The sequence below is a fragment of the Pavona decussata genome, unplaced genomic scaffold (genome assembly GCF_977016875.1).
Source record: "Pavona decussata unplaced genomic scaffold, jaPavDecu1.1 SCAFFOLD_48, whole genome shotgun sequence".
NCBI classification, from domain to species: Eukaryota; Metazoa; Cnidaria; class Anthozoa; order Scleractinia; family Agariciidae; genus Pavona; species Pavona decussata.
This window is the reverse complement of record NW_028145470.1, coordinates 5,096,414-5,124,331: the sequence shown is the minus strand read 5'-3', so window position 1 is coordinate 5,124,331 and position 27,918 is coordinate 5,096,414. Positions and strand designations below refer to the sequence as shown.

Below are 27,918 nucleotides of genomic sequence, written 5' to 3'. Positions count from 1 at the left end.
TTAACCGCTGAGCAACATAGCGCAGATTCGGATATTTCAAGATGGAGTTACGAGTGATGCAGAAATAAATGTCAAGAGGGAAATGTGGAGAGTTTTCCGATGCAAATGTTCTGGAAGAACAGTTTCCTTCTTATAGTAAGAAATGATAACTCTCGCAAAAAAGATCAAGGAAGAAAGGGAAAAGAAAGAAAAGGGTCCAGGTTCAAGTGAAAGTCCCAAAAACACAAGGATATCTATTCGAGACAAATTGCTCACAAAAGGTTTGAAAGCTAAATAGGGTTTAACGTAAATTGTACGAGTTATTTATTACGACTTTATTACTTAAGTATATTGGCCAGAATTAAAAGGAACACAAGGCAAGGCCTTTTTACAACCCTGGTATAAATATTTTAGTTTGTTTAGACTATATTTTTTCAAAGTTTGTGCTCACACCCTGTTTTTTATTTTTCCGTTTTAAGAAGTGACAGAATTGGAGGGAAATGTGCCGGGTAAGTAGGAACCAAATATTGCAAGCTTTTAAGTTAATATTACCTGTTACTTTTATATATATTGACTATTTACTTTCAATATTTTCTGAGTGTGTATTTAGCTTGTGCATTTGTCCACTAAATGCTTATGTTCTGTATAAAGTTTGAATATCCATGACGTAAGAATTCCTCCTTGAAAATACCCCTACCCCTCTTATTGGAATACTTTGCTGTGCTCTGTTGCTGGAGTTTTGAGAAATCTAGGGGGAAGTATGCTTTGAACCTCACTTGTGAAAGCAAGGCTAAGTGCAAAGCTTTTGATATGAAAATTAGTTTTCATTCATATGCAAGCAAAACTAATTTTCATATGAAAAGCGCTGCACTTAGCCTTGCTTTCATTAGGTTTGAAACAACTCAGAAAATTATGGCCTATTTGCTATTTTCCCATACCTGCCACATGGGATGCGTGTAGGACAAGTATCAGCTCAGAGAAGATGCAATTCTCAATTTGGCACGAGCAAAGAAAAGTCTGAGCCTCCAATGGGAATTGAACCGCTCACCTTCCACACACTGGCCAGTTGCTCTTTAACCACTGAGCTACTGGGAACTTGTAGGAGGTTTGGCACCTTGGAACGGCCTGATCCCTTTATAAACCGGATAAACCGGTCAGTGTAAAATGTAGACTGCAGATTGGAGACTGGGTATAAAATGCAGACTAGGTATAAAATGCAGACTGCAGACTGCAGACTGGGTACAAAATGCAGACTGATATCAAAACCGTCTCTTCGTCAAATACAGGATACATTTCCAATTTTCAACTTACCCTAGTGTCACGCAATCACATTTCCGAGATCATCTCCCACGAAATTGACCCTATTTTTGACCCATTTCTCAACAGTTTGTTTTCCTTACCTCGATTTGGTAGCTTTCATTTCCTGAGGCCCTTTCTTCACAAAGATGACTCGAGCTTAATCACTTTGTATTAGTTCGTAAACAATTACGCCCATGACGGTTTTCATAATTATTATAATGAGGGAAACAGACTTGATTTCCGAGGGGGCAAGAAATTTGACATCGACAGATTTTAACTAGTTTCTTTGAATATTAACGAAGTTTGTCAAAGACAAATATTTATTGTATACCCTCAGTATTCTAGCAATACATGAACACATATTTTATTCAAAAAAACATTATTTTACTGCCACCCTGACTGCCACTTACCGTAGTCGCCGATGTCATGTTGACGTAAAGCGACGAAAAGGTCAACCACGTGCGAGGTAAAGGTCATGTGTCCGCGTTATTGCTCACGTCATGCTTTGGGGTTGTTTATTTCAAGGTTGACACTTTTCGAAAAGAATATAATAATGTCAATTTCATGGGAAATGATCTCGAAAGACGATTGTATGACACTAGCGTAAGTTAAGTTGAAAAATTCAAAATGTATCCTGTATTTGACGAAGAGGCGGTGTTGGTCTCAGTCTGCATTTTATACCCAGTCTGCAGTCTGCATTTTATGCTGACTGTTTTTTAAACAGTCTTTTTTCAACTCAAGTCAAACAGGGGAGGGGAGAGAGGGGGAGTTTTGTCATTAACAGAGTCAGACTCACAGCTTAGGTGGCATCCCCCCCCCCTCTCCCATACAAACTAGGGTTCTGCACCTACTCCCCCCATCCCTAGAATAAATTTGCATAATAAGTATTTACATAAAGAGTATCAGGTGTTCATAGAAGAGTGTTTGCCATAGCTAAAACACAGAGATGTTTGCAGATTTCATGCAGTTCTCAAATATATTGTTTATGAATTTTGTGTTTTAGTCAGTATAATTCTATAGTAAACAGTTTAATTTATGACTTTTCTCAAGTCCATTTAAGAAGAATTTTACAGAGATCAGTTAACCTTATGAGAACTATCTTTTTACATTAATTTTAATACACAGAATCTTGTAAAGTGGAGTTCAAGGACCCAAATATTCTTCATGAATTCACTCTTACAGTAACACCAGGTAGGAAACTCAGATCATTTGCATCACCCCACACTTAAATATAGAGTGTTATTATCACTCAGTACCTTTTTTTCTGTTAACTCTTTTTGGATTTTAAGGAGAGGGATATTGGAAGGAGGGAATCTTTTTCTTTCATGTCTTGATACCAGAAGAGTACAATATAAAGGTCAGTCTTATCTTATGTTTGTGGTTTAATCAATACTCTGTAAATGGCTCAATTCACCTAATCTTTGAAAAATTTTATGGGAGATATCCCTTTTAGATGCCCAGGTTGCCAGGTTGTTAGTGTGCAAATTATTTTATTTATAATTTGGTGTTAATTTTGATAATTTTTTATCACAGCCACCCCATGTCTGGTGTGAAACAAAAATCTGGCATCCAAACATTAGTGAGAATGGAGAAGTTTGCTTGAGGTAATTTATGGTTTAAACAATAACATTGAATTTATGTATTTTGTTTTGTTCATTGGTCATGTAATGTATATTGTTGTCAAAACCTTGTCTTGCAAACTTTGGTTGCTTTCATCCATGATGCGGTTTCAATGCTCTATTTGTTGCAATCAACGTTGCCAAAGGGATGAGGCTTGTACTGCATATTAATGCAAAATTTAATAGTTCCAATCAGCACTGTATATTTCCTTGAGCATTCGAAACCATCATTTACAGTCTGTAAACAGAATCACTCATAAAACCAACTACTAGACTTGTTAAACAATTTTCATCTTTGGTGTAAGCTAGGTTCTTTCTAAGCCTTTACGCATTAAAACCAAAAGATATCAGATATCTCTAATTTTGGAGGATTAATTTCTATATTGAACATTTGCCATTTTACTGTTTTCTTTTGTAATACAGTTTGCTGAGAGAGCACACCCTTGACGGCTCAGGTTGGGCCCCAACAAGAAAACTGAAGGTAAGTGCAAAAGGACAGAACATGCCTTGTGCTTATGTGATGAGCTTAGGTTTTCATTTTGAAAGTGGCTGGTTAAGTCTGGTCAGTGCAGTTGCTTTATTTTATCAGGAAACAAAGTTTTCCAACTTTCCACTTTCCTGAAGGGCTGTGGCCAAAAATTTAAGGTTGTTTGCATGACAAATTGTGAGGCTTGGTGAAAAGGGTGTTACCAAAATCCAAAGAATATGAGTCTTCCCTTAACCCTTTATACCAAAGAACAAATTCTCCTATCTTGTCCCCATACTTTGAGCTTATAAAAGTACTAAGGAGGCGTTATTAAAATATCAACAAAATTCACCTTGGGTGATCATTTCCTTAATTCTCATGACCTAAGGGGTTGAATAAGCATCGATTTTACAAGAAGAAATTTGATGCTGATCACTGTTGGGGCTTAAGGACTCTACCCATTGAAAGCTTGTAGCATTTTTTCTAATATTGTCTTTATTTTCTACAGGATATTGTGTGGGGACTTAATTCTTTATTTACTGTAAGTATTTGAATGTGAAAATACTTGTCCAGTAACCTTCTTATTAACAAGCTTTCAGTTATGATAAATTACGTTTGAGATTAATTAATGATTAAATTTTTCCAAACTGTTTAAGGACTTGCTGAACTTTGATGATCCACTTAATGTTGAAGCGTCAGAGTTATATTTTAAGAATAAGGTAAGAAATGTTTTTAGTTGGAAATCTCTTGTTGCTAAAGCTCCTATGTTTGTAGATTACTCGATAGATGATTACTAGTCTTTAATTTTTATTTATTTATTTATTTATTTATTTAAGTGGCATGCTTACCTGGCACTCTTATATGTTAGCTTTATGAGCCATGTGAAGACCTTCTGGTCTCAAAGTCCTTAGCTTCTCTTTTCAAGTTTTGGCTTGTTACAGTTATCCTGGGCTGAAAATTCCTAGGCTGACTTGATGCCTAAAGCCTGGTTTTCACTAGGACATAAGCATAAGCACAAGCAGAAACGCTGTTTTAGCAAGTGAGAACACCTGTGACATAAACATAAGCATAAGAAGAACGAACATGTTTGTTCTTCTTGTGCCTATGCTTATGTCGCAGTTTTCACTGACAAGAACGGGGGCAGCATAAGCACAAGCACGAGGCAGTCAACCGTTTCGTCTGCCATTTTGCTTAACATCGAGGGGAGCTGGTATCGAATCGAAAACTCTGTCAAGAAACGGTTTTCTGCGTGTGCATCTGTCCTTGTGCCAATGTAACTAGTGTTCTCACTTGTTTATCTTTATGCTTATGCTTATGTCCTACTGAAAACCAGCCTTAAGCCATACGATGTATGTTGGCTTTGTCATGTTATAGTTAAAAACCCTTTCATTGAAATCTTTGCTGATCACAATACAACTTTATGTAATTTAAGCATTATAATCTTCCAACAGGAGTCATTTCGAAGAAGAGTAGAAGATTACATCAGACTGTATGCTTCACCCAGAAGATAACAATGGCGCAGTATCTGTTCTTTAAAGATGAATGGCAATGACAGTGATGGTGGAAATGTTGGCATCGTTAAGTGACATGTGGACTGTGAAGTTAAAATCCAGCAGCATTCTGAAGTGCCTTTATGGTAACCAAATTTAATCAAGAAATAGAATGGATCAAATTTCAGCATTCACAACCCATGGTCAATGGTCACAACTCGTAATCATTGATGGGACGTTTTTATTAGCTGCTGAAGTAAACTTTTTTGTTTCCTTAAGATGCCTGCTGACTTAGACAATATTAATGACAGTTTAATGTTCTACTACTGGTTGAAGAGATAACATTATTTAGCTAGTTTGCATATTGCCTAAAGGTGCAGTAATGTGAATTTGCTTGGTGAAGAAAGAGCAAATGAGAGAGTTTTATTAATTATTTTGTCACTTTTGCACACATTGGATATGAGATGATAGATAGCCAATGAGGGGCATAGGGCCTAGTTGGTTATAACCATCCTATATTCAACAAGTGCAAGTGAATAATATTGCTTTATTTAAAAAAACCAAGAAATACTGCAAGATGTGATGATTACAGTTTGCAAGAACAACCACAACACAATGGTATTATGACTGATATCCCATGGCTGCGAAGCCAATCAAAACTCAGGAATTGCATTATCCAATGATTCAGTTTTGAATAGTTTTAGATATGTCTGTATGCCAAGTGATGCAATTCCAATCAATACTTGAACAACAAAACTCTCTCTTTTGCTCTTTTCCCACCAATTCCTTTTGCAATGTTATGAAAATGCCAAAGGAAGCTGTTGACTGAGAGTATCATCAGAAGGTGTTCTGGTGAGCTCAACTCTTTTCTCTTCTTTACAATGTACATAGCTTAATTTAAAATTACTTATTTAATTTGTTAGGGAAAGTTATAGTTAATAAGTTATAGCTAAATAGGCCAAAAGAAATTCAATCAACCTTTGTACCTGTAATCAACTTTTGTACCTGCCTTTTCTGAATTTCCTCAGTCTGTTGAAGGCTGTCATTTGTTCTTTCAAGCAAGACCAGTTGCAACTATTTACAGTAGAATGTACATATAGTGTTTTGTAAAATGTGATAAGTAACAGATTTCAGAAACTTATCTATAAAATTTAATATAGCACAATATTATTACACTCTAATCACGTGGTCACCCTTGGGATCACAAGTCACTCTTTTCACAAGGTTATGTAATGTTTAAAAAACAAGCAGGAGTGTTTTATTGTGTTTAACACCACGAGGTGCAGCCAAGTAGTTTTAGACCCCATAAAACACGTGCTGTGAGTTTTTTGAATGGCCTCAAAAACATTCCTGGGAAAGCGTGTGTCAATAGAGTTCATAACAATAATATTATGCTTTTGTGAAAGTTGGAAATTAGCGTACGAGAAAAACATACCGCATACTAATGAAGAGTGTTTTGTCAGCTAATAAAACACTGCATACTAATGAGGAGTGTTTTATCAGCTAATAAAACACTGCATACTAATAAGGAGGAGGTTTATCGATATAAAGTCACTCAGTGCATGTGATGTATTATCGACCATCTGATAGGTCAATGGGCTAATGAATTATTAATGATTTTTTGAAGAATGTAGCATTTTCTTGGACAGGAACCATAAGCTAACTACACTTAGAGACAGACCATTATATTTTTTAGGGGAGTTGGGCAAGTACCTCAAAGACACTAATGTGAAGCTTTTTGTAAAGAAAAAAGAATTGTACACAGTTGAAGCAAAGAAAACAATAGCAGGGAAAGAAAATTTATAGGGAGCATTAACCATTATTTTATTAATGTTCATTTTGTCACCAAGTACCATATTACTCAACTATTCCTTCCAAGACTGAAACACTGAAACTCTGTGGATGCTGAGTCCATCCTGAAGTGGTCATTAGTATTATTAAAAAAATGAAAGGGTAATTGGGAAGTGTTTTTGAGTTGTGTTGTTTCTGTAGCTATTCAAGGTTATATGTAACTGAGGAGCCCAAACAGTGACAATTCAAATAAAAGCTACTGAACAGTATGTACATACTTTGCAGTAGTTCTGTTCATTTTTCAACTCTATCCAAGCAGATTTTAGACAATAAATTAAATGGTTCTCCATTCTGTACTTTGGCATTGGGTGTAAACTATTTTACCACTACAGTATATCCTCCTCTGGTCTCTGTAAAAAGCAAGAGAATAGCATAATGGTGTCCTTCTTTTCAAGACCATCCACAGGTACCAGAGAAAATGCGGGTGCAGGAGCAATAGTCCTATCTAAGGCCCTTTGTATAAAGTCCTGTGCATCCCAATGATCCATAATGTCTTTGACATAAAATATCCTCATGTACATCAGATCAGCAATGCTGATACTGTGTCGTGAGATGCAACATTGTAACTCGCTAATAAATGTTGCCATGATTTCCTCCAAGTTGCACTCAGTTGAGTCAGACTCTGTAAGGGTAAAATGTGGACAGAGTGAGTACCATGAAGAACAGATGTGGTAAAATGATAGGGGAGAAGGGATGGCGCAGTGGTGAGAGCACTCGCCTCCCACCAATGTGGCCCAGGTTCGATTCCCTGACTTGACGTGATGTGGATTGAGTTTGTTGTTGGTTCTCGTCCCCACTCTGAGGGCTTATCTGCGGGTAACCCTCCAAAAACCAACATTTCCAAATAATTCCAGTTCAACCTGGAAACAGTGGATGAAAGAGCAACTCTGTGGAATCTACTGAAATTCCCATTATGTTTTTTTAAGTGACTAAGGTTGCATTTCGTAGGGTAATTGGATTTGGACAGATATTTAACAAAAGATCAGTGCGTGATAAACATGCACCCACACTGAACATAACACACTGTGAACTAAATGGGATGCTCCACCTGAAAGCAGATTTTGACAGCAATCCCAAATCACCTTTGCAATTAATACCAAGGAAAATAAAATTTTTATTAAAACATGCCAATTTAAGATCTTTCTATGCTTTGAAGGTCTATCGCTTGGGTTAATGCCAACTGATGTTTCTGTTTTTTGTTATTTAGTTTAGATAATACCAGCCCTTGGTAACTGATATAGTAATGTTGCTAAGGAATACATGCCTGTGGCAAGGGTATTTTCTAAAAAAAAGAAGCCCATCCCAAACAAAAAATTGGAGTAATTTGACAATTGAATTTAAGAATCAATGCCAAAAAATGCCCTTCAATTATTATAAACAGATAAATCAAATACTGGCACAAAGACAAACTTACCAACTTGAAAGTTAACAGCAAAGCTCTTATTGATATTTCCCTTGACAACAATGCTTTGTACACCAATACTAAACCTATCTCTGCACACTGATGTGGAGCCATCTATGAAGAGAACAGCATGTTCTGTTTTCAGAAAACAGTAATGTAAATAACAAAAATAAAATGTTACCCTACTCAATGCAATTATTCTCACTGTTCAGGCCACATTGGAGAGGTACACCTGTGGACCCATTCACTATGTTACTGTCCACTTACATGAGTGTAAGTTTTGGAATTTAATTAGAGCTCTCACCTTGCAAAAATAAATTCAGTACATTCACTAATTGAAGAGCTGAGAGCATAACTGATACAAATAAATTTTTAGATTGCTTTTTGTTGTTTTAGCTCAGATTCACCAAAGTTTTTGCATCTGGCTTTGAATTCCTTAAGGAAGCATTACTCCCATGTCTTTTCCACTGCTTTGTACTTTGTTTTGTGATAAAAATGGAAATCTTGCCCATAATGATTGATAGTTTTTTTTTATTGCAAATGAATGCAAAGCAGCGGATAAAACATGGGAGCAATCTTTCCTAAAGGAGTTTAAACTCACATGTAAAAATTCTGTTGAATCTGAGCTAAAACAACAAAAGGCAATCTGAAAAAGAATTTGGGTCGGTTATGCTGTCAGTCCTTCAATTCATAAGGGTTCAATGTAATCAGGATTATTTTTACATGGTGTGATCACATAGGGCAAGGGCAGTGCTGTCCTTTGTCAGGTCTATCATCCTCAACCAATCCAACATGCCTGAACAAAATATGAGTAGGTAAAACAGCCATTGAGATTAAACAGGAGGAAGCTTAACGTATTAAATTACTTTTTTTCCACCAACTCTTGTTGGCCATGTAATTAGTAAAATGTAACTTGGAAGAATGAATTTGAACTTGCAGCTGAAATGTGTTCCAGCAGAAGAAATTGCCTTTTTATCTGCACCTAAGTGTTTTCTTAGATAGAAAAGTGCTGGTAGATTACAACAGTTAACCAGTTGGGCTAAATTTTAGACGAGGAATATAGTCCCTTAGTTTTCATAGGGATAGAATAGCATGTGCAAAAATTCCCTCCTCATGAGGAGACAATATTATTTTGCTGTGCACTTGTGTGGCCCATTCACTTTACTTTCTCTAAGTGAAATAAGCTACGGGAATACTTGTAGAGTAAAGTATTATGATTCTTAACCACTGTACTTAGCATCAAAACATACATTGACGTTGGATAAGATTTTCCTGTGCCACAACATGCCATTCCACCAGTGCTCCCTTTGGTAAAGCAGGTACTATGATGTATGATATTACACTAACTGGGGACTTGAGGTCTTGTTCACTGCCGTCTGTAGTCTAAATACAACAGAATTTTTACTGTAAATGATGTACAAAACTCTTTATCTATTTAATGCCCTCTCCTCTCCTACTGAAATATTTATTTGACAACAATGTCCCTTTCTATAGACATCCCATATCTAAGCCTAATTACAAATAAACCAAGGCAGACAACTTTAATCAAATGATCAAATACACTTCCTCCAAAGCCAGACTTTTCATTAATTTCTGAAGGAGATATAAAAAACTGTATAGCAGCTGAATTGTAAATACTGTTGTCAGAACATTACTATTGTCTAAGTAATGTGCAGCAAAGTCAGATCGTTGGCCACCTGAATTTTTATGCAAAACCCTCATCACTCATATCTTCATAATATATTTTAACGTAAGGACAGTGCATAGCAAAGACTGCACACTAAAGTTAACTGGCTGGGAACTCAATTTGGACTTGCCTTAGTTTGTTAATCTGCATCAACAAGGACTACAACTTTGTGAGAGATGAGTTATGTGTGTCTGGAAGTGGATGATCAGACCAACCCAGGTAGAGAAATGGAAAGGTATGCAACACTTCATACCCTTTGGCTTGGACTGAAGGTGCTTGCAGATCTGGTTTTGAATCATGCTTACCTTTCTTTCTACCTCAGCTATCTGCTGTTTTTCAGCCCTCTTGTTTCAGTGTAACATAGAGTTCAGTTGACCACATCATGCAGTATGATCAGACACCAGGTGTTCACATGAGTTAGTGGAGAATCTAAGAGTCTTCAGGGATGATTTCAGGCTGTCTTTGAAGTGCAACTTCAGCCTCCTGGCTGAACACTCACTTGCCTTCTGACAGCAAAAGAGTTGCTTTGGAGGGCACAGAGTAGGTCTACTTTGGCCTTCTCATTACACCTTACACCTAACGTAACCCAATCCCAGGTTTCCTTTAGCATGGCAGATGGTCTGCATTTTACACTCAGTCTGAGAACATTTTAACCCATTAAGCCCTAACAGTGATGAGCATCAAATTTCTCCCTGTAATATCAATGCTTCTTCAACCCCTGAGGTCACGAGAATTAAGGATATGATCACCAAAGGTGAATTTTCTTGATATTTTAATAACTTCTCCCTAATACTTTTATAAGAAAAGTAAAGGGATAAGATAGAAGAATTTGTTCTTTGATATTAGGGGTTTAAGGGTTGTTGTACCTTTGACATTGCTGCTTGATACCAAGCATTCTTAGCAACAGACACATAAGCAGATGATGTTAGAAAGCAAAATCCATGAACAACACTATGAAGTGATTCCCCAGGAGACACAGCTGATATGACTCTGTCAACGTGCCGCAAAGATAAAGGTGCCTCTTGTGATATGCCACCTGAGACCATGGTCATTGTTGGAGGCCACAAACCAATGGAACCTGAGACAAACAAGGTGCCTCCAGCCTGCAAAGCCAACAATTTCAGTAAGAAACATTAAGTGTAATATTAGGAATTAAAAAGTTGAAATAACTATGACAAGAACAGCAATACCGTTAATCTATTTACAATGGACAAGACCTACTCATTTGGCCCCACCACAATGGTCAACCTTGGAGGCCATTAACAATGAAGGTGGCCATACCTTTCAGTACAAATATCAAAGCCAATGGATTCATGATCAGGACAAGAAAAAAAGGCCATTGTAGAGAGGTATCTGTTATTGGGAAAGAACATCCGCTTTGTAGAGGGGTAGCCCTTTGTGGAGGTTGCTACCAGTGGAGGTCCAACTGTTAGCATTGCTAACCATGCCCCATTTTCTGCCATTTTCAGAACCAATCATAACCAAACATATGAGAAGGAAATTGTTATTCAAATAAAACTTCTTGTGCCTAACATAGAGAACATCACCATGATAAGTTCAATGTCCTTGAATGGGGGGCAACAGTGGTAGGGTGGAGAGGCACAGGGGTGCAGAAACTCAGGAGTAAAGTGGGTGGGAAGAGCATGAAAGTACTTGATAAAATGGTATTTGTAAGGGCGTGGGAGCAGCAGAAATAAACGTTTGGTAATATTGCAGAAACGTTTGCAACAGAAGAAAGCACAGATGTAAAATTCAGTAGGAACCAAGAATACATGGTAAGGGAAGTGGGATGTTTTAGCCCCCTATCCCCTACACAAGGTAAGATGGGGGGGGGGGGAGGGATCAGGGAGAAATGGGGAGAAAGGAGATAGGAACTAGGGAGAAAACAACACTGTGAGACCAGGTGGCGAAGAAATAGGAAAAATGCACAATATCACAATGTTCTGCAGCAAATAGAACTGGTGAGCCATCAAGAAAGAAAGGTGGGGTGGTGGACTAGTTCAGAGTACCCTGGTTCTCCTGACTATTACCTTTGTTGCTTGGCTGTAAGGACCAATATTGGCTGGAGCCCAGTGAGAAACACTCTGCACATGCATAGCTTCCCGTGCTGTGGCGTCGGTACTTTGTGGACTATGAACAAGACAATCTACCTGCATGGCAATGTCATCTGGCAGGTTTAGCTGAATACATGCCCTGTGTAGCAAATTTAATTATAACTGGAGACAATTCTTCATTTCTTGTTATTTATGGAACCATATTTCATGCGACTTTATTATTGTAGATTTTCAGACAAACTGACAGCTGAGACTTGATTTTTATTTCAAAATTGGCCTTTATTTTGCTTTAATTTTTGACTCTTTCTACCAAGTGAAATTATGTTAAAACTAGACCACTGCTAAAATCTCAGAGATAATTTTGGAACAGAATGACAGGGCAGAGCACCCTGATGTTTTCCTGAGAATGACTGAGGTAAATTTATGAAAATTTATACCAATCAGCCCTAATGATAACCAGGTAAATTTATGCCGACTCAATCAGCAAATTAGTCCAATTTAGGCAAATTTGTACCAAGTGGATTTTATCCCAAGTTATTCCTTCAGCTTGGCAAGAAAACCATACGCCACAAAAAGTATTTTGTAACTTAAAACATTCATGAACCAAATTCCGCATAACAGGCTCATCACAGAAGCCAACATAAGGAGTGCTGAGTCAGCAGAATTTGAAAACTTTACCTTGCAGGAGGGTTAACTGTCAAAAACCTTTTGTAAACTGAGTTGACTTTAGCAAAGTCATCCATGCTCTTCACAAAAAGATGAACTATCATTCCATTATTCAAGCTTGCTTTCAATCTAGTTAGGGTCTCTATGAGAGACAAAAGTAAAAAGATGACAGAAAACAGTGCAAGCTTAGTTTTACATCAGGTCTGAAATTAAACAACTAATTACCAAAAGCAGTTATCCTTAAGACTGATGGAGTCAAACGATTCTAGCTTTTGAGACCGTAGATGAAATCCTAGAGTGTGACAGGATGAAAGTTACTGAGCAGTACTTTCCTGTGGTGCTGTTTATTATGTTGTACAAGGTGGTTCTAACTTTTGAATCTGTGGATGAAATCCCAAAGTGTGACCATTCAAATGAAAGCTACTGAGCAGTACTTTCCTGTGGTGCTGTTTATTATGCTGTACAAGTGTGACCATTCAAAAGAAAACTTCTCTAGGTGTATACTTACAGGTAACTTAGAGATGGCAAATTGCACCGTTGTTGTACAGTTCAAAACCTGCTCATTCAAATCCAAATAATTTTAGTCTTACAAAATAAGCAGCATGTTAAGATGAAAACATGTACGTCACACAGTGTTTCACACTTCTGAACTGTATTTACCTATCAACCCTTGTAGGACATTTCTTGTTATATCTTCAATTGACAATGTTTTCCCTTCAACAGTGCAATGGCCATAAATTCCAGAAAGCCAGATATAATCACCACACCTGCTGTGAAATACAACACCTGTGAAAAAACACATTATTTTATTTGATAACTTGTCATTGATAAACAATATTTGCAATGTCAATTGCATAGCTGATATTCAGCAACAAATGGGACCAACAACAGTGAAACAAAATAAAATGATAACATGCAACATGTATCTATCTTCTCCATGTAAAATATGTATTAACGTCAAATGTCACTGTTTCTGAGGAATGTAACACGACTGCACTATATCCCTTCAATTGTACAATGTCCTGTAATCACCAGTGATTTAACAAACTGATCACACCTTATTAGCAGTGACTACAGTTCGTACCTTTATTTTTTTCTTGTGGTCGTATAGGAACTGTTATTCTCTGTGTCTTCACAACATCTCTTTGTCTCTCCTCACAATTCACATTATCTGGCTTAATAAAAAAAATAGCCTGTTACTTTTAGTTCCAAATATTTACAATATTATAACATTTCAGACCTAATATAACCTGTACTTTTCAGACCCCAAGGCTCTATGACTCAGAAATTTTTAAAACTACTGTTGGTTACACAGTCAGTATACCAGTAAGGTGGTGAGAGTGATTGAAAAAAAAAAAATTAATTGGCCCTGATCTTGCGCCAATCCCTTTTTTTTTATATTTGTTATTTGTGTTCGTGGAGGATCTTAAGAGACAAAGGGAACTACAATAAGTCTAAGTATATGGAGGCATAGTCGTGCAGTGGTTTGGGCCCTGTTATTTGAAGTTATGTTGTTTTTGTCCTTTGCATGCCATACTGCCTCTCTCCACCCCAGGTACAGGCTGTGTGCAGGGGAATCTAACAAATATCACAAGAATACAATCTCCCACCCCACTCATTATGCACCATCCCAATTTCTTTTTAGGGGGGTTGGGAGGTTAGCAGTCATAACACAGCAGTTTTCTGGGTTGCTTGACATGTTATGGACAATCTGTTGAGGAGACAATAATATTGTTCTAATGAGGGTTGGCTTTTTTATGAAGTCTACCTGTATCTGTAACTTGTCCAATGATTCCAAACATTTCTGATTTTTAAGGGACTGTGAACAGACCTGAAAGTGACATACACAACACAGCAGTAGTTAACAACATAATTACAGAAATACAAAATATAACAATTTATTTTACTTCTTTTAAAACTGTGTTGGCTGTGAGCAATTCACAAGACGTTTTTAAAGATGAAATATAAACTAAAATTTGTGCAGGAGGATATTAATTAAATTATTATTAATAACTATAAATACAAGAAGAAAAACAAATACAAGCCATATATTACTACAAGTAACATAAATCACAGGCCTTATCCTGCAAAGATGATAAAATACCAGGTACATTTTTCAAATTAGCCAGGAGTTAATTAACCCTCATTGAGCTACAAGGCAATCAAAGTAGTCTGAGGAGAGTCTAGATTAAAATATTGCCATAATAGTAAAGATTTAGTCACTTCAATTCCATATTGTTCTTTGTCTTGTAAATGCATTTTCTTGAAGCGAAGGAAACCAACAGGAGCAAATGCATCATCAGAATGAATGACAACTTCACTTTCATCTCTGTCAAAGAATAAATGAAGTCATTTTTTTAACATTTTGTTGTATACAGAAACTTTGATATCAAAACCTTACACAACAAATATTAAACTAAACTAAGATGACCTTGTTAACCAAGGTGTAGGTGTGTGTTTTTTTCTGGCCTTGACAGACCAATATGCAAGAAAAGCTTTCGTCACTTAATCTTGTTGTTAACCTACATGAGTCAGGGCTACTTACATTACTATTGCTTTCTTGAACAATGGACAATCCAAAGTAAATGTTTCATATTCTCCACCCTCTCCACAAACATTTGAGCCATACTTCTTGTTCTAAAGAGTTCAAAATACACAGAGGTCATATCTTTGGGCTTCCTTCACATGGATGACTATCCCACTTTACAGCTGACACTATGCCAGAATCCATTGTACCGGAAAAAGATGGCAGCTCCTTGCAAACCTAACACAGCCCATAGGCACATAGAAAGCCATATGTTTTGTGAAATTTGTACTCCGTACTAACAACATTGAGTATGCTAGATTTGAAGTTTTTAGAACTTTCCTGTGCATTTTTATGAGCGTTTTTAGGGATTTCGTATGCTAAGAATCCAGGGTAAATGTTCCAGTTACCATCTTATTTGGTATCAGTAGTGGATTGTATATGATTGCAGTCAAACAACAAAGATGTCCTCAGTTAGTAGTGCAACAAACTACAAAGAAGGCTATCATGCATGAGTAAAATTCTGTTACGGCTAACCTGCAGGGTCTCAACTAAAGAAAACTGATGAGGACGCTGCTACCTTTGCTACAACGTCTACATATAACAACAACATTGACTTACAAAATTAAGAATGATGTCTTTCCACAATTAATAATTATTGCTTTTCAATATTTCTACGTACGTTTCTAGGCCAATCCAGAACAATTTTACACCAATTCATGTTGAGAGGAGAGTGTCTGTTTTTCTTGCTACTAACTCTATGCATCTTGGACAACCCAAAACCTGAATTTTCTGAAATACACTGAGAGAAGAACGTTTATTGATTCTCTTACCAGGTTACACATTAGTGAATAAACCTCTGATATTGGCAAGCCTAGATGACGATGTGGACTCAAATCTATAAAAGAATACAGAAATCACAACTTCACAATGGTAAATCTACAGTCAGAGTCATTTGGACATGGGATACCTGGGAAAAACCTCCAAAAATACCCCCCGACCCTCCATCAATGTTGAAAGATCTATGGACTCCTCTTCCTTTTGTAACATGTGTGGGAACATTGCTTTGGGGGAGTGGGGGAAGAAGTAAATTTTACTGGTACCATGGTAAAATATACCAAGACGTACAGTGTATGAGCCACATTGTAGCTTAGATCAAGTGGGGAGGGGAGGGGGAGCTTAGTCAGTACTTATGAAACTTCCTGTACTCATGAAGAAAAGAAAAATTATAGAGCATTGTATCAATCTAACCAAGCTCAGTGTCCACTTGCAAAGATACCATGGTCAGACTTTTGATCTCATGTCTTGTCTTGATAAATGTTACTGAACAGAATAGAGCCTTTCTCTGTTCCATGACAGGCTATTTTAATAATCAATATGGCAAGGTACACTGTTTGGCATTTGTTGAAAAACAGTTGAAGTTGATCAGTTAAAAAGTGTCGAGTTGTGTGTCGCTGGCCTAACAGTTTGCCTACGCCCATTTTACATCTGGGTAGAGAGAAATAGTGCCAAGCAACAGGTACGTTGTGTTGGAGAATACTAAAACAAACAGCAAACCAAGACATCAATAAGCTTCCAGTCTCAGGTTATGGTGTGCTTGAGCACAAACATACTGTGTCTCTATATTCTGCATTAACAGCGTTACATAAAAAAATGAAGAAAACTGTTTAGGTTGTTTACCCATTGCAGCAACTTTCACCAAAACAGCTTTGATTCCAGAAGAGATCATTTCACTGAGGAGCTCTTGTTGGTCTCGTCTCCACAGATAAGCCAATGAAGATAGGCCTAATCGGGAACACCTAAGTTATTGAGAGACAAAAACAAAGTGATAGACATATTTTTCAGTCAGTGACACAGAGATACTTGGAAATAGAAAATCTGAGTTCTCTAACAGGAGTCGAACCTAAGACCTTCTGATTACTAGTTTGGATGCTGACTACCACTGAGCTACAGGAGACTTGAGAGGGCTACAACAGGTCATTAAACTGGGATTCATGTGACAAACATCCCTGCATACTGCTAAGATTTGAATGTCGATGAGTGGTATATGAGCACTGAAAGAAATGTGATGTTGTCTTTTAAGCCTGATAAATGCGGGTATATTCAGAAAAAAAGATAATCTGGTAATCAGAAGGTGATAGGTTCAACACCTGTTGGGAGAAGTCAGATTTTCTTTCTTCTGAGTGTGCCTGTGTCACAGACTAAGAAATTCAGCTATTATTTGTTCATGAGGCTTAAAACATAACATCACATTTCATTCAAAAACAAACTGTCTAGACCAACTGTTATTACCTCCTGTGACCCTCGCCCCATATAATTATTACCAGTAATAAATTTTCAACAAATTGTTATTTAATATGCAGACAGCTTACACATTCTCCACCCTGACTCTTTGGTAGTCTGAGAGAATTGCTCCAACTGAAACGGCATCAAATGCAATATCCTCCTGTTAAAGAAATACAAGCAAAACAATGCTCACAAAACAGCAAATCATTTTGGTTGAGGAAGATACTATCTTAAAAAAGATATTTCATTTTGTTTTTCCAAGATATATCAAGGCTATGATTTTAAATTCGTATTTCTTCAATGATATATTACTATCCTCTCAATACCTTTGATACTTTGAATGGTCATTATAATAATTAATTACTGTTCTGTTTAACCTTGTGTACAAGATGTTGACTCATGTGGGCACCAAACGCAGGCTGAACTTTGACTGCCTTAACATGAAATCTTTCAGCTCGTTTGGCTGGGTGAAATTTCCAACCTGGTTAGCTCAAACCGGGCTGAAACTTCTTTCGTGTAATAATAATACACGAAAAAACAAACTGTCTGAAAAGAAGAAGAGAGAAAAGAAGAGAGTTTGCGATTATTGCAAACTCTCTTCTGAGATGATCTGTTTATGAGGCCAGGCTAAAATCTCAGGCCTCCCTAAATGTGTTGAAATTTCAGCCTGGAATGAAATTCATCATGTAACCGTGCCCTCAGATCAGCCTCTGTGTTACCCTTATTTGCCAATCCAAAAATGGGAATTCACAAATTTGTGAGCATAAAAGTACATGTACCTAAGAACACCGTCCAGCCACAATACTTCAAATTGTATTTGTCACACTGGCACTAACATAAACAAAAACTTTTATTTATATTATTATTCTTAAGAAAGATACTGGTATTAATGGTACCTTTATTTTTTTAAGAAGCTTGTACAGGTCTTCTACTTCGTCTTCTTGGGATTCTGTGTACACTTTGCCTTGAGAAACTGCTGAGCCCTTGATCATTCCGCGATATAATGGCAGGTCCATAGCTTGTGCATACAGGTCAATGGCATTGTGGCCAACTGTTTGGTACATATAGCTGTCAAGCTCATCAGCTGTCATGAGCATAAGAGTAAAGAATGTGTCTCATGTAGTGTATTAAACATGAGGAAGTGTTTCCCCAAAAAGTAAATTGATAAAATGAGGTGCCCACTCCTTTGTGTGTTTGATATAGCTTCTCAAACCATTTACAACTCTTGGAGAAATTCAAAGCAGAAATTCAAAAAATGTTCTGATAATTTAAGATCATATTTCCAAACCCCCTTGAACAGTGGTGATTTTCTCTTCATGAATTATTAATGAGTTTATGAACAATATATCCATCTATACAGGGATGCAGAAGCAAATTTAACAACTATGTGTACAGTGACAAGCATTCTGCAAAAAGTCATCTCCTATCATGGTTCAGAAATTTCTTTAAAATGGCCAGAAGTAGAATATAAAGTAGATTTTGACCTGAGGAAAATTTGGAAACACACCATCATTGAGGACTTTGGTAAGATGAAAATTACATGACATGAGGAATGAGAAATGGCAAACACTGTGCCAGCTGGAAGAAATGTGTTGCTGCCCAGTGCACTTGTAAAGAGGGTATGACGGGCAACTTGAGCCACCTTCTCTCCAGTTCCATACTAACTGTCATTTGGAACCTATCTTCAAGGTGGCGTCCTTTCATTTGGATCATTGGGTGTACTTTGCTCCTGGGTGTTCTGAAAAACATTTCACTCATCCCCCTTGAAGAATTAGGCATGGTGTTGGAACAATACTGGACCATAAGGAGCATCATTCTAATAATAAAGAGCCTTAATGTTATGGAAGAAGAGTTAAGCAAAGTCTGCAACAACTCTCCTCAGAACCCTATAAAATGGCTCTTCCAGGATTTCAGTTCGTATTTTTGTTCTTTCAAGTCTGGAAAACACTGTCTTGGTGCACTATTTTTAATATTTGTCTCAGCAATCTCTCAGATTGAGAGATTAGGGAGAAAATAGGGAAACAAGGGAACAAGGTCGATAGAAGTAATGCATTGAACCTTGCCATTAACTGCTGACCGAGAAGCCTGTAGACTCTAAATCCTACACTGGGAGAGAAATCCTGGCAATTTTTGGATAAAAAAACACTTCAGTGTAATGTAAGAAGTTGCAAAAGCCAAGGTAATTTTTCTTCACACCAATGTCTCTCAATGTAATCTGACGCCAGGCACTGCCCCCATCTTACACCACTATATGCCAAAGACCATGATCGTGTACCAGTACACCAAGTAATATGGAAGCCCGCATTGAAGATCTTTTGTGTAAATTACATAAAATGGAACATTCCGAACCCCCCCCCCCCCCTGATATGGAGAGTGGTTTCTGTCATAAGGGCTGTCCGAATATTTTTTCAAAGAAGCCAACATAATTTTGGTCCCCTCGGATGGACTCTTCAAGGGTGGCAACAGCAAAAAAACGGCGGTTTCATTGTTATTGGGTGTAAGAATCTGGGGTGGGGGGAGGGGATAGGTGGGGAGGAACGAAACCTCCCCGTGCTGTCTGGGCCCAACTTTACCTCCATCTGTTGGCTTGAGATTTGCCAGTGCTACAATAACGTGGCCATGTTCTACACACTGCATCATATTGTAACAGCTGTCCTTTCCACCGCTGATGAAAAACATGAAGAGTAAAAATCAAAATGAGCTACACCACAGGGTAACACGCACCGGAGGATTTCCCTTCAGCTGACAACTTTATCTTTAAAAAAAATTAAAATGCCACATCACCTGATTAACGCAACAACCTTCATGGTTTAAACTAGCAGGAATGAGAATTGCGGTGTAGAAAAGGAAAACTAGAACTCTTTTTCAAAACGCGCGTCTCACGTCGTGGACGTCGCCATTTTGGAAGATCGCCGGCACTCAGCGGATGTTCCCTCTAAATACACTACAATGAAGAATACATGAGGTACCCACATAAACGAAGCGCGTACGCATGTGTTTTTCGCGGCGCCTTCCCGCCATATTTGAATTCAAACATAAATAGATTTTGGGACATTTTTACCCAGATATTTGTTAAGGAACCATGGTTGAAAACCCAAAAGTGATAGAGGAACAAAATGGAACTGCGATAACCGAAGATGAGGCAGCATTATACGATCGACAAATTCGTCTTTGGGGACTGGACGCTCAGAAAAGGTAAGCTTATTAAAGTCTTAATGAAAATAGGCATGATCATGGTCATGATTTTAAAAAAATCTTGCTTCCTTGCTTACTTTCATACATTTTGCACCATTGGAGTATGAAGGGAATCTTTGTTTTAATTTGAAATACCTTGATCAGTTTATTGTTTCGATATGAAGGCAAGATGAAGTAGTTGGTAACCAGACGTACACTAAAACAATAAAACACTATACATGCTAAAACAGTATCCGGTCAAAGGCTTAAGCGTTCCCTGGACAACTAGCCCCCGTCAGAATGCCAAATAGGCCTTATCACGGTTTTCGACGTCATTTTGACGGGTAGGCAAACAGGCTTTAAATAACAGTGTTTGTATGGAAATACAATGTCAAATAATTTTCTTAAAACATCGCTTCTGAAAAATTCATGAACAGGAAACTTTTGGCACTAGAAAAAGGGTTTTAAGAACAAAATTAGAGGGATGTAGCTGTGACAGAAAGCGTCCAGTCGTGTTTTGAACTTTCCATACATTTGTCTGTATAGCGAACCAGCCGTGAGCTGCTACTAAAAATAGTTCGCGGGAAAATGTACAGGGAAATGTATGGAAAGTTCAAAACACGACTGGACGCTTTCTGTCACAGCTACATCCCTCCAATTTTGTTCTTAAAATCCTTTTCCTAGTGCCAAAAGTTTCCAATTCATGAATTTTTCAGAAGCGATGTTTTATGAAAATTATTTGACATCGGATTTCCATAAAACACTGTTATTTCAAGCCTGTTTGCCTACCCGTCAAAATGGCGTCGAAAACCGTGATAAGGCCTTTTCCATTGCAGAATTTAAGTGTAAACCTCATCATTGCTATAGTAAGAAATGGTTTGAGTGCTGATGGATAGTATTTCTCCTTTCTAGGCTAAGAGCCTCGCGTGTTTTACTGGTTGGTATTAAAGGATTAGGTGCTGAAATCTGTAAAAACCTTGTGCTGTCTGGTGTGAAGTCTTTAACAATAGTCGATCCACATCCTGTAAATGAAGAAGATTTTGTGTCACAGTTTCTGGTACAGCGGCAAGACTTGGGAAAAAATGTGAGTGTCTTTGACATTTATTTACTCTGATGACTGTACGGTAGAGTTAACTGTGACCAAAGTGAATTCTGGGAAAGATTTCTGCACAGCCCTATACATGCACCACCGTCATACTAACCCTCTTCTAAAAATGGCGAGCATAAATAGAGTGTGAGTCAGAAAATGTATGCATAATAATGATGGTATGGGCTATGTGAAAATTTTGCCCAGTTCTAAGAAAAACCACACAAAATGGACAGACATTCAGGGGGAAGTAGTTATACTTCTACTTGTTTCACGAGGGATATCCTAAGATGGATGTTTGGTTTTGTTAACAGAGTTGACAAGGCAATTTGGCCATCATCAAACCCTTAACTCTGAGAAAGTGCTAACACTCAAGACATCAACACTCGAATCTCTGTATGATGGCCAAATACGTTATCACCTCTGTTGATACAACCAAACATTTTTTTCCACTTTCCACTGATGCAGCACCAGTTTCTTTAGAAACTAACCCCCTTATCCTGCGCTGGACTAGCTTCTCATCCAGAGTGGAGTGGTAGTACCACTAGTTGTTTCATGCTAAAGAAACTGACCATGTTCCATGGCTGGTGATTTAAATACAACTTTATCTTACTTTACAATCCTGATCCAAGTAAAGATGGCATTGTCAAGGACTGTCTTGTTATGTGATCTCTTTTTTAGCGTGCAGAGTCTTCTCTTCAGCGAGCTCAGCAGCTTAACCCAATGGTACAAGTGACAGCTGATACAGAAGACATTTCCAACAAAAGTGACAATTTCTTTCAGCATTTTGACCTAGTAGTAGCTACAAATTGCTCGGCAGATCAGCTGGTAGGTTTTCAAATTAATAAACTTTAACCCACTATCTTGTTGACCGTCAGTGAGAGAAGTTAACATGGAAGAATAATAATAAGGGGGAAAATACCTACAAGGAAATTTAATCTCTCACATATGTGTACATTTAATACAGTAATAACAGTATTAATTAATGGAAGCATTACTTGGGCAGTGAATAATGGATAGAATTTAAAATCATATATATTTGGTTGCAAATGTGTTGTAGAAAGGTAGTATTATGCTAAGGAAAGTTATTTACAGGAAAGAAGAAACACCTGTAAACACATCTTTTCTTTGTAACAGAATTTACAACTAAGCAGTGTTATTTGCTTTTTGCTAGATTCACATTAATGAAGTCTGCTATGCCAATGGAGTGAAGTTCTTTGCTGCTGATGTGTTTGGCTTTTATGGATTTATGTTTGCTGATCTAGGAAAACACAAATATGTTGAGTATGTCTTGAGACTTGTATATAATGTTAAATTTGTAAATTAAAGTGTTTATGAATGAGTGTTAGACCAATTAACTTTATTTAAGAAGCCCTGAAACCTGTATGTTATTCATTAATCATCATCCATTTTCCCATCTTTTCATCCATCCATTTCTTCCATCTGAGGCCCTATGCGCCATCTTGGCGCTGGGGGACAAGTGAAGTGAAGTGAAGTGATTTCTTCCATCTGTCCGTCCGTCCACCTGTTCATTCATTCATTACATACATCTTATTCGATGGTTTTACATAATTATAATACGCTCGGATATTTTGCAAGTTGCGGAGTATACGAGCAATGAGCAAAATGTCTGCGCGTATTATATGTAAAACCATTGAATGAGAGATGTATTATTGCACTACGAAAAGATGTTGTTATTTTGGTTTCTCTTTCCTGGTAGGAGTGTTGAAATGCACCCAGCATTATCTCTCCGTCCAGCTGTCAATCAGTATATGGCGCATGCGAATGATGTAAACAACACAGAAAGCCAGTGAAATGTTGTTGCCCGTTTTCGCTCTGTTGTGAACCGGTCAGACCGGGACACCACAGTGTATTACGGTCTTCTATTTTGTGCCTTCTCTTGACCTTATTTGGTGAAATGACATAATAGTGGAATAATAAGACGAGTTTTTGGCCTTTAATATTGTCGACATGGCAAACAATTCACAAGATATTTTTTTTGGATGTTAAGAAAACCAAAAACTTAGCAAAATTTACAGAAATAAACATAAAATAACTTTGATTTATTTTATTTTATTTAGAGAAAAGCCAAAGGTTATTAAGGCAGCAGAAAAGAAAACTGCAAGATCAGATGGTGAGCCAGAGGCAAAACGAAGGAAGGTTGATGTCAATGAAACTACAGTAGTCCAAGAGGTATGCCAACCTGGCATGTATATCACAAATACTGTGATGACAGTGATGATGGATCAAAGAAATAACTCTGTAGAGTATGTCAAAGTGCCAAAAGTGAACTCATGAATAATTCCTATTATTATATAAACACCAGTGTTTTATTAGGATTTCTGCCACTGAGAAAATCCATATATTTAGTATATATGAATATCATATTTTGACATGTAAAAATATCAGCCAATTGGAAATCAGGAAATCTTCTTTTGTTGCCATAGCAACTTGCACTTTCGTTAATGTTTTTGTTTATTTTTACCGTACTTTGTAGAGCTCCGAGTTTTCACTGGAGTATATTTTTAAACAATGAAATACATTTATCGGGTTCTCGACTAAATGGCATGGTTTTGGTTTATGGCATGGTTTATGGAATGGCTGATTCTTGTTTATATAATGAACAGAATAATACATGGACGCTTGGAGATATGGAATTTATCTTCTCGTGTTCACATTCGATATCTCACTCATTTGCTGCGCTCACTCGTTTGATATCGATATCGAACACTCCAAGATAAATAATTTCCATATCTCTGCGCGCCCATGTATTATTCTCTATCTGCATGATAGCGCTAGTAAGGAAATGGGAGACCACACAAGACAAAGAAAATATCATCAATCTTGATGGGAATCAAACCCACTACCTCTGGATTTGATCAACTATTGCTCTACTGACTAAGCTACAAGGCAAGATGGCAGTAAGTCGTGGGTGATTGTGTTGCTAATTGCAGCAGTGTGAATGTGAAGGCTACAATGAATAACTGTTGTGCTACTACATTGTAGCACGAATGACACAAATGATGGATCAGAGAATTTACTCTGAGGTGTACATTAGATTGCTAAAGTGAACCCATTAATTTCCTATTAAGCATTAGCCCTAGTAAGGAAATGGGAGACCACACGAGACAGAAAAAATATTTGACCTTGGTGGGAATTGAACAGAGGTTGCTGATACAACAATGGGTAAAGCATTATTTTATGGGTTGCTGGTACAGTGGGTACAACATTTGGGCTCAAAAAATACTGTTAATAAACGCAAGATGAAATATGTAACATTATTCTTGTGTTGATTAGTTTTCAGAGTTCTACAGATTGAAAGCTGCATTAACTTCTAAACTGGACAACAAACCTGCTAAGACTCTAAAAAGATTACCCTCTGTATACTTTATAGTAAAAGGTAGGAAACTGCTAATTCACCTTACCGATTGTCACACATTGCTGTGAACCATTTACTTCCTTGTGGGCTATTGTTCCCTTGATCCCCAAGTGTCATATAAGGCATGTACAAGTAGTGCTCATTCTATCCTATCTTCAACCTTCCATGTAACCTTGGCAGAGGACTTCACCCAAACTCTTGTCTCCCCCGGAGAGCACCAAAGTAGAAATCTCTTAGATTTTCAAAGGCCCTTCTGGATAGTATTGAAAAATGGACAGCACCATAAGAAAGAGCTGCTATCATTTGAATAGTAGAAGTCTTGCTTTAGAATTTCATCTGCAGACTGAAATACAAACCACCTTGTACACAGACAGGATCACAGGAAAGTTACTGCTCTATAACTTTCACTTGTATTGTCACACTTCATTTCAGTGCTCTTTTTTTATGGTTTCATCTACTCACTCAAGTTAGAACCATCTTGTAGAACAATAAAAAGCACTATAGGAAAGTACTGCTAAACAGATTTCGTTTAAACAGAATCACCTTGTACAGCATAATAGACAGCACCACAGGAAAGTACTCCTCAGTAGCTTTCGTTTGAATGTTCACACTTTAGGATTTCATCCACGGACTCAAAAGGTAGAACCACATTACTTGGCTCAAGGAGGATAGGTTAAGGTAAATTGATTTTACATCACTTTATTTTCTACACTTTTACACTTTGCAGTTATACTAGGCTTTCAAAGCCAGTATAGCAGACTTCCACAGACTAATACAAATCCTGAAGAAAGAGAGCAGTTGCTGAAACTACGAGATGAAGTAATGAAGGAACTTAATCTTGATCTAGCACTTCTTCCTGATGAATTTGCTAGGTAAGCAACCTGCAGTTGTACATATTAAAAAGTGATTGTTGGTTACAAAAGACATGGCAATCATATATTTTATTGTTTGAGGTTAAGTTCTAAAGACCCTTTGATTCATTTTGATCAATCAATCAATTGCTCCCCATAAGAGCTGTGTATTTTTTTTACTCTTTTTCATTGCTGTCTGTATGTCACTGAGAATCAGATCCCATCGTGTTTTTGTCTTGTCTGCATGTTATACATCTTAATTTGTGCCATATGCATATGTAATTATTTTTTACTGAATGTTTGAATTTGACAGCCACTGTACTGCACAAGTGAGTCCAGTGTGTGCTATCGTTGGTGGCATTGTGGGACAAGAAGTTGTGAAGGTACTGTGTTGTTAGATCAGTTTTTTGTCTTTGAAATATGGGAGGGACATCCCGTGTAAGACTACAATCTGTAAATGCCCATCCAGTTTGAATCTTGTTATTACCTTATTGAAAGCTGTTTATGTAATTTTTTCATAGGCTGTTTCTGGAAAAGATGCTCCACTGAATAACTTCTTTTTCTATGATGGTTTAGAGGGACATGGAAGTGTGGAGTGCTTCAACTGATGTTTGCAGTTATTTTGCTCTGTTAGTATACTGTTACCCCACTGAATAATGTCTAGAGCTCTAAAGGGGACTTGCGCAATCTGTCATCGTGCATTAGCTGTCAGTTTACATGAAACGCTGTACAAATCCTCTCCTCTTACAAGTTTTTTTTTCTTTACAAGTGAGCTGTTCCATTCAGAGTTAACCCTTCTCTTATCTTGTGCCCATAGTTTTCTTATAAAAGTACTGGGGAGAAGTTATTAAAATATCAAGAAAATTCACTCTTGGGTGATCATATCCTTAATTCTCATGACCTTAGGGGTTGAATAAGCATTGATATTACAAGGAAAAATTTGATACTGATCACTGTTAGGGCTTAAAGGGTTAATATCATCTTAGGGCATGTTACTTTGTACTGGTTCAAGACTTGAAGAGATCCAAACTGCACCTCAGTGCAATTTGCATCTGAAAGAGGTTCATGGTTTTACATAATGTTAACTCTAAAGTCCAGCAAGGTGTTCACACTGCACCAGTGCAGATTTAAGACTGCTGTGGATAAAGAAACTCTCCGTTGTTCTAGAGAAGTACAAATCCTCCAGTTAAGACATCTGAGCGCGGTTGTTCGAAAGCCGATTAACGCTAATCCCCGATTAAAAATTTACCAAGGTTTTCATCTCGCTTTTTAAAAATGTTTTTAAAAGCTTATTTTAAGCTAGTGGTGAAGAAAAATTTAAGTAAAAACTGAGGAACAAAAATTCTTTTGAAGAGTCTTTATTGATTAGTAATTAAACCCAAAGCCAAGTTCATGTTAACCCAGGATTAGGTTAATTGGGCTTTGAACAACTGGGCCCAGGTGCAATGTGAACAAAGAGGACTATCTGTGTAAATTTTGTTATTAATCCAAAATGGATTTTATATGATGTGAGCATAACCTAAGAAATGTCTTGTATTTATGTAGAATGGAAAGAAAACGGTTGTGTTTGGATGGAAGGCTCATATCTGTCGTAAAGACAGGGATGAAACCATTCCATAGTAAATGCATTTTAATTAGTAAGTAATGATGCAAACATTCAGACACAGTAAGCATGCATGCCAACAACGTGAAGCTTGTTCTGGGATAACAACTTTACAAACCTTACAAAATTACAGTGCAACGAACTCAACCGGGGCCACCCAACATTGATCAGCCAATCACAGGTCACGTTTACAACAAAGAAGTCTGGCTTTGGTAGCCCCGGTTGAGTTCGTTGCACTGTAAGTTAACTTTACATTTTAAATTATGGCAATAGAATTATGATTGAAAACATCTGAAAACCCTTGAAACACATACCCACTGTTATGTTCTTGTTTTCTATTGTATATTTGATTGACAGATTTTACGTGATTAATGTGAAAAGAATTGTAAAGTTATTGGGAAGTTATAATAAAAGTTAAAAAACTGTTCAGCAAAATGGTACTGATATCCTCGAGTTTACTATCATTTGTTGCATTTTTGACAATACAAGGCTGGGAATGAC

General features: G+C 37.3%; 3 protein-coding genes across 6 annotated transcripts; 2 read left to right on the top strand and 1 right to left on the bottom strand.

Annotated features, from left to right (window-relative positions):
• Nucleotides 1–15: 15 nt before the first annotated feature.
• LOC146481931 (NEDD8-conjugating enzyme UBE2F-like) lies at nt 16–6,917 on the top strand. Its single transcript, XM_085108135.1, has 9 exons — nt 16–260; nt 459–488; nt 2,404–2,469; nt 2,568–2,635; nt 2,812–2,882; nt 3,321–3,378; nt 3,872–3,904; nt 4,020–4,082; nt 4,815–6,917. The coding sequence occupies exons 1-9, from the start codon at nt 143–145 to the stop codon at nt 4,872–4,874; spliced, it is 567 nt and encodes a 188-aa protein (XP_084964261.1). The 5' UTR covers nt 16–142; the 3' UTR covers nt 4,875–6,917.
• Nucleotides 5,278–25,637, bottom strand: LOC146481930 (uncharacterized). Of its 3 annotated transcripts, XM_085108091.1 has the most exons (18): nt 22,203–22,340; nt 22,076–22,168; nt 19,897–19,988; nt 18,220–18,407; nt 17,410–17,483; nt 16,718–16,836; nt 15,871–15,935; nt 15,059–15,150; nt 14,749–14,842; nt 14,282–14,344; nt 13,598–13,688; nt 13,174–13,299; nt 12,526–12,655; nt 11,824–11,986; nt 10,660–10,896; nt 9,357–9,489; nt 8,119–8,220; nt 5,278–7,326 (listed from the first exon to the last, which is right to left on the bottom strand). In XM_085108091.1, the coding sequence occupies exons 3-18, from the start codon at nt 19,961–19,963 to the stop codon at nt 7,031–7,033; spliced, it is 2,040 nt and encodes a 679-aa protein (XP_084964217.1). In that variant the 5' UTR covers nt 19,964–19,988; nt 22,076–22,168; nt 22,203–22,340; the 3' UTR covers nt 5,278–7,030. The 3 variants fall into 3 exon arrangements, with proteins under 3 accessions (XP_084964217.1, XP_084964218.1, XP_084964216.1); XM_085108092.1 differs by lacking the exons at nt 22,076–22,168; nt 22,203–22,340 and adding an exon at nt 25,005–25,637; XM_085108090.1 differs by lacking the exons at nt 22,076–22,168; nt 22,203–22,340 and adding an exon at nt 20,108–20,275.
• Nucleotides 20,289–27,843, top strand: LOC146481929 (SUMO-activating enzyme subunit 1-like). Of its 2 annotated transcripts, XR_014864383.1 has the most exons (10): nt 20,289–20,518; nt 21,410–21,581; nt 22,266–22,412; nt 22,759–22,868; nt 23,666–23,777; nt 24,882–24,984; nt 25,691–25,835; nt 26,128–26,197; nt 26,336–27,549; nt 27,661–27,843. XR_014864383.1 is itself a non-coding variant. In XM_085108113.1 (9 exons), exons 1-9 carry the CDS (start codon nt 20,406–20,408, stop codon nt 26,420–26,422), a joined length of 1,059 nt encoding a protein of 352 aa, XP_084964239.1. In that variant the 5' UTR covers nt 20,289–20,405; the 3' UTR covers nt 26,423–27,843. The 2 variants fall into 2 exon arrangements, 1 of the variants encoding a protein (XP_084964239.1); XM_085108113.1 differs by having other exon boundaries at nt 26,336–27,843.
• The last annotated feature ends 75 nt before the right edge of the window (nt 27,844–27,918 follow it).